At 36.1% G+C, this 16399-nt stretch overlaps 1 protein-coding gene across 1 annotated transcript in view; it reads right to left on the reverse strand.

Annotated features, from left to right (window-relative positions):
- LOC106096018 (early growth response protein 1-A) overlaps positions 1-16399 on the reverse strand; it is a 34266-nt gene that overhangs the window by 14098 nt on the left and 3769 nt on the right. The window contains exon 2 of the mRNA XM_013263526.2: positions 5788-6243. Within this exon, the coding sequence (XP_013118980.1) occupies positions 5788-6243 (456 nt within the window). The remainder of the gene's footprint in view (positions 1-5787; positions 6244-16399) is intronic.

Below are 16399 nucleotides of genomic sequence, written 5' to 3' on the forward strand. Positions count from 1 at the left end.
CAAAGAGGTGTCGCACTGATGTACGCCGTTCGGACTCAGCTATAAAAAGGAGGCCCCTTATCATTGAGCTTAAACTTGAATAGGACTGAACTCATTGATATGTGAGAACAAAGGACATTTTACCTTTTTTCGGTTTTAGAAAGCTTTTTTAAATGTTTGTGAATACAGCTGCTAGAAATAGGATAATGTGTGAATCTTCCGTCCGTCAGTCAAAGGTTCATGCGATATCCAAAGCAAAAAAAATACCAAAAATGGGGTATTGGAAATAGTGTATCGTCAATCGACAGATGGAAGCACTTGCGAAAGCAAACGAGGTGGCGCTTGGAGTGTTTGAGAGAAAGATTCCATATAAAATCGGCGTCGTATGAACCACGAACTGTACGAAGACGCTAGCGTAGTTAAACGTATCAAAATACAGCGGTTATGTTGGCTAGGTCATGTTGTTCGAATTAATGAAGACAGACGAAGAAGTCGTTTGAAGACAAGCGCTGTGGTACACGCAAACCGGGACGACCAAACTTCGATGGAAAAATCAAATGACTAAAGACTCTTGAAGTTTAACGCCTTCTCCGAGGATGGCAAAATCCGCATCGTTCGGGTGCCGGGTCATATCGGAGTAAGGGGAAATGAAAGGGCAGACGATTTGGCGGTGAAGGCCAGAGGACTGCCGTCGATAAACTTGGTTAACCCGAAGCCTTTCGGGTCGTCGCAGTTCGAGTTAAGGGAGTGGGCGACGAATGCGCATGCAACATTGTGGAACAGCGAAACGATCGGTAGGACGGCGAAAATCCTATGGGGGATCCAGATCGTGAGAAGACGAGTCTATTACTGAAAGGAAGTAAGAAGGAGGTCAGTATAGCTATTGGTATCATAACGGGACACATAGGATTTCGAGCTCACTTTGTAAAATCGGTGCGGCAAGTGATAGCTTGTGTAGGCCATGCGGGGAAGATGATGAGACGTTGGAGCATTTCCTTTGTCATTGCACGGCTTTCGCGTCTAACAGATACCGGTACTTAGGTGGAGACGCAATACCAGACATAAACCTACTTAGGGGAGTGATATTGAAAACAATTAAGGATTTTGTAAGTAGCACGGAATTCCTAACTTGAAATTTTCTTTTTAGAGGTTACTTTATAGTTTTTAGAGCGCACAACAAGCCGATTACTGGCTTAGGTGTATGTCCAAAGTGGCATGGGTCGGATTATTATCTGCACCCTCTTTTCAACCTAACCTAAAGACATCTTGTAACTTGGTGTCAGAGATTGGAGAAGGTGTGCAGAAGATCGAGGCGCTTGGAAATCTATTCTGATGGGACAAATTTTTTGTCATTACTAATAAAAGTAAAGTAAAGACCAACAGGACAACAATTTTGGGGTAAATAATTGGCATAATTGGCATAGATAACAAAGAAGCCATGAAGAAGAAAACAGAAAAAAATTAATTTTGAATATCGGTCCACAAATGAAGATTTGGTAGCCCGAACAGTTTTCGAAGTGCGGAGGTAACCAATTTTTGGCCCCTGCCAAGAGGCGCCCCTACTACTTAGGGCCATTTTGCAATTGATCTCGATAACACCTCAACTCTAACCACTTCAAATTTCAAAGAGTTATCTCTATTCGTTGTCATATGCCATATTTTTTTACTATATTTTCCGATTCTATCCCATGCGCCAGTTGCTCAAGAACTGACATTTATAGATGACTGTAGATTGTAGGCCGATTACAACCATACTTGGTCTAGATGTTGGATGTCATAACAGAAAACAAGTAAACGAGTGTTATTTATATTCCAATATTCCCTCCACCATGAATCGCATCTGACAAGTTCTTTGAATGACTTTTTCAAATATATAGAAGCTCTATCAAGTTGTAGACCGACATGTACCTCACTTGTAATGACTGTTAGAAGACATACAAAAATCATGTCTATAATTTCAGCCGAATTTGATAAGGATTGCGCCCTCTAGAGGGTCAAGCAGTCAAATCGGGAGATCGGCTTATTGACCGATTTTGACCATACTAGGCACAGTTGTTGGATGACATAACTTAATTCCACGGAAAAAGCTTTCGCCAAATCGGATAATAACTATGCCCCCTTAAGGCTCAAGAACTCAAATCGGGAAATCGGTTAATATGGCAGCTATATCAGATTATGGATTGATTTTGACCTTACTCGGAACAGTTGTTGAAAGACATAACATAACGCCACGTGCAAAGCTTTAGCCAAATCGGATAATAAATACGCCCTCTAGGGGCTTAAGAATTCAAATCGGGAAATCGATTTATAGGGCAGCTACAGCAAGTTATGGCCGATTTTTGCCATATTCCGTACAAAACTTTAGTCAAATTGAATGAGAATTGCGCTCTCTAGAGGCTCAGAAAGTTAAATGGGGAGATCGGTTTATATAACAGCCATAATAAGCGTAGAAAGATCTCTAGGGGATGGCCTAAGCACCCTCCCCCAGAATTACAACAATTCCTTTGTTTTCGATAAACTTTGCCAAAGCCCCAGAAAGTTGCGCAGTCTTCGCTAATGATAATGACTACATCAAAGCTTGGACCGATTTGGCCCATTAACAATCCCGACCGATTAACCCTAATAAGAAGTAATTGGGTTAATCGGTTAGCTTTACTCGTTCGAAAGATTGAGTGCTTTCGACTGACAGACGAACAAAAAAATCGACTTAGAATGTCAAAACGATCGTAAATATATATACTCTGATCAATATTTCGATGAGTTACAAACGAAATGACGAAATAAGTATGACCCCATCCTATGGTGGAGAGTATAAAAACAGGACAAATTTCACCCATGACTCGAAGAAGTCAAAAAGGGAGTTCGGTTTGTTTGGCAGCTAAATCTTAGCCTGGACCGATAAGATTCATTTACGATTCTAACCAACCTACAACAATAACAAGCACATCGCTTGGAAGCAGTAAAGGTTTTGTTGTACAGCTAAAAGAATGAACGGATGGACATCACCAAATCGTGTTACAATGCTATGGCGATCAAGAACGTATATACTTTACAGGGTCCTAGGGCAATATGTCAGATTGTGTACCACCACTGTGGTACAGGGTATTATAACTTTGTGCATTTGTTAGCAACGCTAAGAAGGAGACGAGGTAGACCCATTGATAAGTATACCGATCGGCTTAGAATCACTTTCTGATTCGATTTAGCTTTACCCGTCCGTCTGTCTGTTCATGTATTCTTGTAATCAAGGTACAGGTCGCATTTGTTGTCCGAAAGTTACAAAATTTTGCACAAATTTGAAAAAAATAGGTTCAGGTTTAGATATAGCTCCCATATATATCTTTCATCCGATATGGCCTTTAAAGGCTATAGAAGCTACATTTTTTGTCCGATAATGACAAAATTTTGCATGAGATGTTTTATTTGACGTACCAGTGCATGTGCAGAATTTCATAAAAATCGGTTCAGATTGAGACATAGCTCCCATATATATCTTTCATCCGATAAGGACTATTTAAGTTGTAGAAGCCACAATTTTGGTCCGATCTTGACAAAATTTTGCATGAGATGTTTTATTTGACGTCCCAATACGTGTGCAGTATTTCATAAAAATCGGTTCAGATTTAGACATAGCTCCCATATATATCTTCCATCCGATATGGTCTTTTGAGGCTATAGAAGTTAAAATTTTTGTCCGATCTTGACAAAATTTTGCACGAGATGTTTTATTTGACGTTCAGTACGTGTGCAGAATTTCATAAAAATCGGTTCAGATTTAGACATAGCTCCCATATATATCTTCCATCAGATATGGCCTTTCAAGGCTATAGAAGCTACAATTTTGGTCCGACCAAAATTTTGCATCAGATGTTTTATTTGACGTCCCAATACGTGTGCAGTATTTCATAGAAATCGGTTCAGATTTAGACATAGCTCCCATATATATCTTCCATCCCATATGGTCTTTCAAGGCTATAGAAGCTACAATTTTGATCCGATCTTGACAAAATTTTGCATGAGATGTTTTATTTGACGTTCCAGTACGTGTGTAGAATTTCATAAAAATTGGTTCAGATTTAGACATAGCTCCCATATATATCTTCCATCAGATATGGCTTTTCAAGGCTATAGAAGCTACAATTTTGGTCCGATCTTGACAAAATTTTACATCAGATGTTTTATTTGACGTCCCAATACGTGTGCAGTATTTCATAGAAATCGGTTCAGATTTAGACATAGCTCCCATATATATCTTCCATCCGATATGGTCTTTTAAGGCTATAGAAGTTAAAATTTTTGTCCGATATTGACAAAATTTTGCCTGAGATGTTTTATTTGACGTTCCAGTACGTGTGCAGAATTTCATAAAAATCGGTTCAGATTTAGACATAGCTCCCATATATATCTTCCATCCGATATGGTCTTTTAATGCTGTAGAAGCCACAATTTTGGTCCGATCTTGACAAAATTTTGCATGAGCTGTTGTTGTTGTTATTTGACGTTCCAATATGTGTGCAGAATTTCATTAAAATCGGTTCAAATTTAGATATAGCTCATATATACATCTCTCATTCGATATGGCCTTTTAAGGCTATAGAAGCCACAATATTGGTTTGATCTTTATAAAATTTAGTGTGAGGTGTTTTATTTGCCGTTTTAGTTCGTGTGCTAAATTTTATCAAAGTCCGTCCAGATATAGATATATGTAGGTCCTATATATATATATCATATGATATCGCCTTTGTGGCTCTGGTAGCCACAATTTAGGTCCTATCGTAAGAAAATCTTACAAGGTTCTATTCAATATATTGGATTGCCCAAAAAGTAATTGCGGATTTTTTAAAAGAAAGTAAATGCATTTTTAATAAAACTTAGAATGAACTTTAATCAAATATACTTTTTTTACACTTTTTTTCTAAAGCAAGCTAAAAGTAACAGCTGATAACTGACAGAAGAATGAATGCAATTACAGAGTCACAAGCTGTGAAAAAATTTGTCAACGCCGACTATATGAAAAATCCGCAATTACTTTTTGGGCAACCCATAGCAATAGGTAAGCAAAATTAAAATCTGACTATATTTCAACATAGGTTGCATGCATTAAAAATAGTACGCAGACTGCGCGGTGTAGAGTATTATTTAGACGGCTCCGCCCGACTTTTGCCTTTCCTTGCTGTTTTAGTTTATGTGAATAGTGGGCGATTTTAATAAGAAAGTATACATATATGACAAAATATAGCTACTGGCAACGTTTTATCACTGAAGTGGTGGCCTAGTATTATTTCATATTTCAGAACCATGTAAATATAATGTAAAGTAACTTAAAATCTGTCAACTTACATTATTTGGCCGAATGGAAAAGCTTTATCTAGTTAATTTTGATTAAATATCATTTCCATTTCCTCTTGACCATATCATTTTCACCTTTGAAGCCCTGTCGCGAGTTTCTTAAAAGTCGTACTCGTTTGTTCTATTACAAATTTATTATAAATTCTTTTGGTTTATGTTAAATTAATGCCTTAATAATTTTCCATTCTTAAACTATTTTTATATTTTTTCCAATTTTTTTTACTCAAATTATTTTGTAGTATCAAAATAAGGCTTCTGTGTGTTACACGGCGCTTTCCCCCTGCTTTGGGGGAAAGGGTTGTAGTTTAAAAACTTTTTTTCTTTAAATCAAAACCGAATGCTCCTTGCGCATGTGCTCATTCAAAAAGGCCTGTGAACGATAGACCCTCGAACAGAGGGGACATCGATTCGTTTCGAATTGAGACACACGCTTGGAACTTTGTCGCGGCAAGCGTTTACCTGGTCTTCCGGCATATACTAACGTCTCATTTTGGGCCAACAGATCTTTGGGCAACTGAGGCAAAAGACGCTCAATACTGTGTGTCGAGGATATGGAGGCTAGTTGTTGCAAAGCAATTAGAGCGGTCTTATTGAGGCTCGACGATGGTGCAGCAGTGGCAGTAGCTGAGGATGTTGATGGTGTAGCAGTAGCTGAAGCTGTAGCCGTGCAAGAGTCTTCTTGGCCTGTAGCTGTAAATGAGGAGGTGGACGCCATAATGATTTCGCCACTCTGGCTATTTTCGGTATAAAATGTTGGAAATAGCTCTGTGTCTGTTGATGAGCTATCACTTTCGATTTTAATTTGCATTTCCTCCATGTTTTCCATGCGTTTCAGGCTACTGGTCAATGAAATGGAAAGACTTGAGGAGGACGTCGAAGTGTTGGATGACTTTTGTTTGCGTATATTGTATTTGACTGCAAATAGACAAAACAAAAAAGGTTATGTAAGTACAATATGCCTTGTTTCCAGTGCTAATAAGATGCTTAGAATTAACCAAAAATAAACTATTTATACATTGTTATAAAGTTGTTGAAGACAAAAAAAAAACATAATTCATAAAGCAAAATGTTCTTAAATTCATACATAAAGAAAAGAAGAAAACTTTTATTTTTGCATTTGGTCTTATAAACCGGTAATATCATAAAATAAAAAAAAAATATATATATATATATAGAATATTGTTTTTTGATGTGAAACTACTCCAAAATATTTTTTTTCGGTTTATGGCCGAATTATCACATTCTTGCTTCCTCCAACAAACAAGTATTTGTTTTTGTCCGTACTTTACCTTTACCTTTCAGTCTATCAAACTTAACGATATAGTAATCAAATAAGGCTAGAACATCTTGCCTGCGGAGAAAACGCATTGCCCGCTGATCCCTGCTTCATTTTGTATGTTATTTAAGGTATGCCTACAATTTCCCCCTTTCCACTCTTTGAATATTCCAAAATCGGTTATGAAGTCCCTACTAATGCTAATGGTGTGTTTTTAATGTTTCATTTTGGATAGGTTTTCGGTCGACAATTTTGAGCGGAGTTTTAAGGGATTTTTTTTGGGTTTCAAGGCAAAACAAAAGTATAAAATAGGTGATATTTTTAAGTCTAGATTGTTCCACACAAGAGGATAATTGAGTCATAAACAAGTAAATAGGCCAGAAGCTTGCCTGGCCACAATATTATGTTCACTTCATAGTGACTCGTGTTAATCAAGTTCTTCACGACTTTTTTCTACCTTATGAATGTATAGCATAGGGAAGTTCTAGCATTGAGCCAACTTAAGGATGTAAAGTGGAACATATTAAGGAATTCGTAGGAAAAAGTGATTTATAAAATAGACTTTCAACGCTTCTTTTATAGACCTTAACCCCTTGAAGCCTGATCCTCAAAATCTTTGTCCGATTTGGATGAAATTTCATACATTCATTATTTAGAGCATTTATATTGACAAGTTATTCTTTTTTTACTTTAATTTAATTTAATTTTAACGGTTGGAGTTATATTCCTTGGATTGTGGGTAAGAGTAAATATTATTGTAAAAGTTCGAAAAAATTCAAAAATCATACCATCAGTGTATGAAACATCTAAAAATGTACCAAGTCCCAAACAAAAATTCTAAAACTAAAGACGATACGCGTCCCACAGTGGTTGGTGTGCTGTGAACTCTGGCTTTCTTTATAAAAAAAAAATAATAAAAACAATCTTCGATCATTAGGCTCGCCTCGAAAGAGAAACAAATGAAAAATTGTGAAATAGAATTATCTTCATCCTAAACAGGCAAAACAAAAAACTTAACAATAAAAAGTCGGCAGAACCCGGCCGGGACTTGAACCGAAACAAATGGAGCAACAGCGAGAGCCGTTGCCTTTGTTTAGCGTTCGAAGCCATCAATGCACTTCCAAAAGATGCACAAAATAATGTGTATACCATGGAGGGCAAGTAGTCGTGTAGAATATAAGTCTATCACCACAAAGAAAACCACATGCGGTAGAAGAGAACACCTAGTGTGAATGTTGTCAAACGTGTGTTAGTGTCGTGCTTACATCGTTACACATAAGTACGACCTACCAATGTATGGCCCTTGAAGCCTCCACACCTAATATGTATGGTTGAAAATTATTCTAACCAAAGACGAAACGCATCCCATAGTGATTGGTGTATTGTGATCTCTGGCTTTCCTTTTCTATTGCAAAAAATCTTCGATCTTCTCGAACGAGAAACAAACGAAAAATTCTATAAAGGTGTTAATAAAAAATATAATATTAAAAAAATTTATGAGTGGGGTATGTAGACTTTTCTGTGCCACTGTATATCCATTCAAATACTACAAATGGGAAGGAATTTAGTAAATTTAAGCATTCTTCGTATACTTAAATTACGTAACGACCTCTTGAGACTCTCACGTAAAATCCAGTGGTTTAAGCTACAGCCGTTTTATCTGGGAGTTGTGGATCATACAGTTAATCAGAATTAACTGTCTTAAGACGATAAAACCACCATGATGTTAAAAACTAGAAGCTAGATGCTGATTTTATAACCATGGTTTCTTGGGAAGTTTTTCTTCAAATTCGGAGAATCTGATAAACGCCTTTTCGACAAAAAACAAATGACTCATCCATGTTTTTTTATTCAACCATACTCAGTACGCCAAACGTCTATCACCCATGACATATCCTAACACAAATCGTTGATGACATTTTCATATAGATGTCGTGAAAATCATGCATGATATTTTAAGCGACATGTAGAACGAACATTTCATTATGTTTCATGACAACTAAAGTGACAAGTCTGTTACGATTTGCTCTTTAAAAGTTCCGTTTTAGTTTTTTAAAGAAAAAAATAAATAAATAAAATTTTAAATTTCTTAATAAAAAAAATTGTGCTCACTTGTTCGTTGTCACAATTAGTGAATAGATAATCTGTAAGGCACGTTAGCAGATGCCATATCGGTGACAAAATTCAAATTGTCTTAAAATAGTCTTTGAAGACAATGTCATGATAGTCGTTTGGACTGCTGGCTGATCTTAATTTGTAGTCTTAATTATTTTTTTTTTTAAATTGTAGTAGAAAGTGGTCCGATCTTTACCAAATTTAGAATGAGATGTTTCGTGTGACGTGTGAATAGGTGTGCAAAATTTCATCAGAATCGGATCAGATCTATATATAGCTCCCATATATATCTTTCATCCGATAAGCCCTTTTAAAACTGTAGTAACTATAATTTTGGTTCGATCTCCACAAAATTGTACATTAGATGTTTTAATTGACATCCCAATACGGGTGCAAAATTTCATCAAAATCGAATCAGATTTAGATAAAGCTCCCATATATATCTTTTATGCATTTCGACTTTTAAAGCTGTAGAAGCCACAATTTTCGTACCATCGTAAGAAAATCGATATTTCAATAGGTATGTAAAATTAAAGTCTGACTAGATTTGGATATAAGTGCTATATATATTAAAAGTAATACGTAGACTCGGTGGTGTAGGGTACCTTACTGGTTTTTTGTTGCGATAAAAATACTTTACTAATGCATTTTGATATAGTATACAATACAAAAATTTGGCACCGCGGCATTTTCAAAGAAGCATGCATTTTTAATTAACTTGTCTGGTTCATAATGAATATAGCCGTCATAAAAACCTATCGTCCAATTTTGGCCACAGAAGCCAGCATTTTTATCCGATTATCTACCAACACCGCTTAGATATGTCTTCAAAATAGATATAACTACCATATAAACCGAGCACCTGGTTTGGCTCTTTCAGGCTATAGACTTCTAAGGATATTCCCGATTCTGATAAAATTAAATAAGTGAAGCTAATTTATGTTTTCCAAAACCCATACCAAATACTTCTCAGAAAGGTCCACACCGATTCTCCGAATTGGCTTCCATATGAGCCTATGGAATTCACAATTTTGATCCGATTTGTTAAATTTAATTTTTTAGAATTTAGAGCGCACAACAAGCCGATTACTGTCTTAGGTGTATATCCATAGTGGCATGGGTCGGATTAATATCCACACCCTCTTTTCAACTTATCCTAACCTAAGATGCATTTCCTTTGTCATTGCCCGGCTATCGCGCGTAACAAACTTAGGGGAGTGGTATTGACAACAATTAGGGATTTTGTAAGTAGCACGGAATTCCTAACTTAAAATTTTCTTTTTAGAGGTTACTTTTTAGTTTCTAGAGCGCACAACAAGCCAATTACTGGCTTAGGTGTATGTCCATAGTGGCATGGGGCGGATTAATATCCGCACCCTCCATAGAGATGAGTAGTTATGATCATTACAATAAATAATAAATTACATTAAAAATATAATTAACAAGAAAGATGAAGGAAAGAAAGAAGATGGCTCTTTTACTTCTACATTTATGTGATATAATCACACAAATTAAATTCCTTGAAAATCTTAAATAATTTTTTATGAGTTAGTTTTAATTTTTTTATTTAATATTTAATTGAATGTAGTTGTACAGGCATGTCCGGGTTTCGAATTCGCAAAATTTGATTATGTATGCATTTCAACATAGATATGACAAGGTTTACAAGATATATCTAACGGTTTTATAAACCACAACATTTCAGTATTAAAATAAATGAAAGCTTTTCAAGCTTTTTTACACAGGCCCCGTTACTTGCGTTTTAAGGTATACGACATAAAGAAGTATTGCACAGAAAGTAAGCAATGAGCATTAATATTTTTAGCTTGGTTTGACGCTTGATGTAGATCAAATTTCACACATTTTTCAAGCATCTTGTCGAAAATGATAACCAAACAGCCCTTCAAGGCTCAAATATTCGGCATTTGTCATACTCTTCAGACTCTTGCCAACCGATTACCATATTTCGCTACCCAGCCGAATAGGTGGCGTAGACTTCGACATTAAAAAAGGACCGCGACAAATTTTATGAAGAGAGTTTTAAGCATTAGCGACACTGAGTTTCAAGCGAGAAACGAGGAAAGAATGAATTGATACGCAAAGCCAAACAAAGCTATGGAGACGATTCGAAAATGCCTAAAGATTCAGAAGGAAAAATATACAAAACGGTATCATATGTAGAAGGCTTCTCTAAAGCAAGTCCAATATCTGCGATAAAGAGAAGTATTTGCCAGCCTGAAAGACAAACAGGACCGTCAATGAGCTATTCAGCAACACCAAGTACAAAATCGAGAAAGAGGACAAATCGAATATAGTGTAAAAAATTAAATGCAACAGAGACAAGACCAACATATGCCCAATGGCATACGCAGACGATGTTATAATACTTCTATGGGGTAAGGATCCGAAACAGCTATGCAGAAGGACCGAAAGGGTTTTGCCTATGGCATATGACTGGGCTAGATCCAGAGGTCTCAATGTTAACCAAGAGAAGACTGAAATATGCCTGTTCACGAGGAAGACGAAGGTGGGCCAATTTAACGCACCACGTTCTTCAATAAGACGATTTCGATATCTGACAAGGTCAAATACTTAGGTGTGATCTTGGACAGGAAACAGAATTGAAAGTGTCACATTCAGGAGCGTACTGAGAAGGTTCACAGATGTTGGGCACTATGTACACGGGCCGTAGGCTCGAAATGGGGCCTGAATCCTACGATAGTCCACTGGCTCCACAGAAGCGTGATTAGACCAATACTTACTTACGCCTTAGTGGTTTGGTGGACTGCTATGGAGAAAAAGTGCAAAGTAAGGACTATACAACAGGTTCAGAGAACATGTTGTCTTGGCATAGGCGGAGCGATGAGAACCGACCCATTAACATACAGATTAAGTGTGAGGCAGCCACTGCGGCTATGAGACTTAAGGCGATGGGAGAATGGATTAAGGATGGGAGCAGCTTATACCATCGCGGTATAATCTAGGCGACGATGGGAAACCTGGAAGGAAGGGAAGAGGTTTCCGATCGGATACCTGAGATGAACCTTGAAGTCGAGTGCGAGGCACTGTTGCCATCCGCAAAGTCTTGGATTGACGAAACCCTAGTATTGCCATCTGGAAGATCTTGTTGCATAACAAGCCGTTTACTGGCTTAGGCATGGTAACACGGGGCGTATTAATATCTGCACCCTAACCTAATCTAAATTAGGAAAGAGTTTTGATTTAATCTTATAATCGTAAATGCGTTGTTTCTATCCTTTTCGGATATAACTTCTGATGTCAAAACGAAACTTGTTCTAAGCAAAGTAATAAAGAAGAGCCGAATTAAGAAGAGAAAATTTTAAACAAATGATTCTAAGACCAGGAATTGATACATATTGATCACGTTATACAAATACAATACAAAAGCTAATTTATCTTATTTAGAATCAAGGCCAGTTATGAAGATAAATAGACCAAATCAACTAAAACAAACCAAATTCGTACTGTTTCATTTTATTTCATATGCTGCCGCAACACAATTTTTAAGAAGGTAATCTATGCAAAAGTACAAAATTTAATTGGCATAAGCAAGAAAAGGCGATAAAAATAAAAATCAATGCTCTAAATATTTTCAAACAACAATATTTTAGTTTTCAGTTAAAACTTTAAGTTTAATATTAGGGGTCGATTATGGATGGCAACTCAACTAAAGTTGCGTTGCAGAGGATAAAAAAAATTAAAAAAAATAGCATAAAGTTGAAAAATTTTATCAGTTTCATTCAATATCAATGTTTTGAACGTTCAGCTACTGAAAAAATTGTACAAAAGAATGCAAATCAATATAGAAATGCAAATTTTTATAGCAAATTTGCCCGCTGGCAACACAACTGAAGTTGAGTTGCAATCCATAATCGACCACTAAATGTTGTCATGAATTGATACCCAATTAATTAGACATTCTTGTCATTGATGAAAAACTAGATTCATTATAAAATGCTGTTTCTTTGAAAAAATATTTATTTTTCTTTCATTAAACATAAAAATATGTTCTGAATCTTCACTGTAACATTTGTATTGAATATTATAATTTGCATATAGCCTTGTGTGTGTATATGCATCTGATATCTGAAAACACCAATTTTTGGAAATCAGGTTCCATAAGATCCAAATAGATCATAATAGTTCAATCAATCAATCATAGTACATATCATCGACATGTTACACAATTCAACCTTGGCATAAAAGTTAAAAGAAAAAATTCACACTTTAAAAATAAAAAAATTTTAAATAATTCTTAGAGGAAGGGGATTTTGGATTGATACTATACAACTAAAAATTTCCATTTTTGGATATAAAATAAAGTTCACTTAGATCAAAATCAAGATCATGAATATTCAAAGAAATAATTCACACTTCAAATATAAATAAAATAGTTTTCATAATATTTCCAAAGTTTTGAAAGGAACATCAATTGATAGGAAACTATAACTGAAGACTGACAGGATTTCTTAAAGCTTTTAGTAAAACTTCGTTAACAATTTATTCAATTTAAATTGTGAATGTTAAGCATAACTTTTTCTAATCTCAAAATGTTTCTTTCAATTTTCAATAAACATTTCTTAATATATATTAGATATATAGAAGGATTAGGATTAAATAAGGATTAGCGCATATCACATATGCAGCTCAAATAGTTAGTTGGCAAAAGGGATAGATCTCACAAAAAGAGAGTAGCTTTAATATATATGTAGATAATTTTGAAATTTATGTTTACATGGGCCATCTGATGGCTTCCAAAATCATGCAATCCATTAAATCTAATCAAAAGATAAAAAATAATATATTTTACTCTAAGAATTCAAACTTAACTAAAACAACAACATACAGAGTTGAACCAAAATGTTTTTAAATTCTGGGTTATTTGGATTTCTGAAACAGATCTGAGTTAGAATCAATTGATTGGAAACTTTTTTAGTTTCCTAACTTAAATCCCCTAAAGCTTCATTGACAAAACTTCGCTAATTTCACAAAAAAAAAAAAAAATTTACTAATTTTTTTAACATCAACAAATCCATATGAAATCTCAAAATGTTGCCTGCAACATTTTATAACAAAAGTATTTGAATATGTGCATAACATGTGCGATTCTAAGCATCTAAGAATTCCGATGCTGGTAAATTGGATACATCATCAGTCTCATCTAAAAATTCATCAATTATAAAGATATCTTGACTAAGATCTTGAACTGTATCACCCAGAGCATAAGTGGGGTTAGCGACGAGGAGAGCAACTTGCCCATTAGCTACTGTTCCTATATTATTACTGTTGCTACTAATCAAGTCTTGACCATTTGATATTGCATTAGGATCTGTAATTGTCCCAGTGTTATTTATAGTAGTTTTAGTCCAGAGGGAATTTTGATTCTCAGTATTGATAACCACCATAGGTATGAAGGGAGAAGGCGCTAGGGGAAGTGCAACACTAGGTGTGGTAGTGGTGGCACCTCCATTATCGCCTTTGGGAAATATGCTCATAGAGTTTGATTGCGTCGTATCTGAGGATAAAGGCAGTTTCGTGGGTTCTTTTTGGTCAAGTTTGAATAGAACATCAATTTCCGTATTGTTTAGTTTGTGCTGTTGACGATAGTGGCGGGTAAGCGAGCCTCGTTGAGATAAGGTTCGATAACAAAGTCTGCAGCTAAAGGTCTTGACTTTGTTCAATAATACACGAGGCTGCTTTAGCATTGGAAACATTCTTTTTCGTTTCGATGGTTTGGCAACAAGGGATGCAGATATATTATGGCGCGATTTTTTGAAACTACGAGTGTGAATTGCGGTGATGGTAATAGAATCTATGAAATGAAAATAAAAATAAAAGGGAAAAAAATAGAAAACATAATTGCATACAAAGATTGCCAAATCGGAAGACAAAGTCGTAAATTTGAGAGGGAGATTATGTTACTCTACAATAGAACAAAAACACATCAAATTGATTAATTCCTACATAAGAAAAGTTAGTTATACAGCAGAATCTACTGGAGAAGGTAGAAATACTTGTTTGTAACTAAATGTAAATTTTTGAAAAAGAGAATAAAATATGCCCCGGTTTTTATAAATTCAAGTTAATACATTTTAGTCTCTACAAACTACTGTGCTGCCCCGCTTCTTCATTACACGTTAAGTCAGCACTTTCAATCCATTTTTTCACCTTTTGTGAAACTCCAATATGATACTTTCACACGGTCACTGAACCTGTGCACCAGACACTCCCTCATTAAAGAACAACTGTGGGAAACATATTCGGCAGCATAATCCCTGCAATTGGAGGCTTCAGGAATGACTGAAGAAGGCATCAGAAGACAGCTGTGTTCGGGAGTAGCACGGCCATAGCCAAACATCAATTATTTTCATTTTGGTCTTGGAAATTGTTATCGTTATTTTGAACTTAGAAAATGTCATTGTGGCATAACACATGCAAGTGCTGAGTTTTTTATTTAAGATGCTTAGTTTCAACTTTTAACACATTAAATTCAAATACTCTTACTAGCTCAAAATTTCACATAACCGTTTATGGTTCAAACAGAAACCAATGGTGATACTCACTCTCACGGTCAGACTCACTGCCCTTTGGGATAAATAACGTAAAGAAATAAAAAATTCATTGACCCGTCATAACAGGCAAGCATAAGAAATAGAAATAAAAGAAAAACTGTGATGTATATCAATTCGGAGGGACGGACGGACTTAATATATTTACTCATCACCATGGATCATGTAATCATAAATAATTTTAAACTGCCAATTGTATCCAAATATATGAAAATCTTGGGAGCAAATCAGTCGGGAGATCATCCTAGATGGCAGGTAACATATATCCAAAAGTGATCCGATGGGTATAAAAGAATTCTTTGTTCTAAATTAAAAAAAAAATGCGTATTTTATGAACGCATGAAATTCAATCGGGAGATCGATTGAAGTTAAAAAAACAGGCTTTTATGAGCTCAAGATCTTAAATAGAAAGATCGGTCGACATGGAGGCTGTATTTAATCGATAGTTCCTTCCTCGACGTGGACCTGGTTCATATCCGGTTCGAAACACCAAATGTTTGCGGGAACGGGATTGCACATTACTCAGAGAGTATTGGATGCTTCTGGGAACCAAAAAAAATATATATTATGGACAACGTCTCTCCAGATGAATATATGGTTGAACTCCAGACCGAATTAAAAGATGAAAATAAAACACAAACCACAAGTATTAGGCTGGTAGAAATGTTTGGTTCATCACGCCTATGCTCATGACGTCGTCGTTATGAGTGGCAGTCGCTTTCTCTCTACTGTCACGGATATCCTTCTCGGCGCACTGAGGAAGCCATCGAGATTGCAAGTGTCAATGTGCTAGGCATAAACCCCAGGAAAACAGAGCTGGTCTTGTTCAGGGGACCGGTTCTTGATGGAGTGGAGCTGCCGAGATTCAAACGGGGCTGAATAGGCTCTTGATATTATCATAAAGAAGGTGTGTCTTCGCGGTATGTTGGATAAGGTGCAGGAGGGTGGAGTGCTCCAAGAGCAGCGCTGAATGCGATACTTGATCTGAAACTGCCCTCAATCTTGAACGAGGTAGGCAGTCAGGGACATGTCGCTCTTTGGATTTCTGGCATTCGTTTGTTCTGCGGAAGGCTGCTGGCGTAAAACGACT

The sequence above is a fragment of the Stomoxys calcitrans genome, chromosome 5, assembly GCF_963082655.1.
Source record: "Stomoxys calcitrans chromosome 5, idStoCalc2.1, whole genome shotgun sequence".
Taxonomy (NCBI): Eukaryota; Metazoa; Arthropoda; class Insecta; order Diptera; family Muscidae; genus Stomoxys; species Stomoxys calcitrans.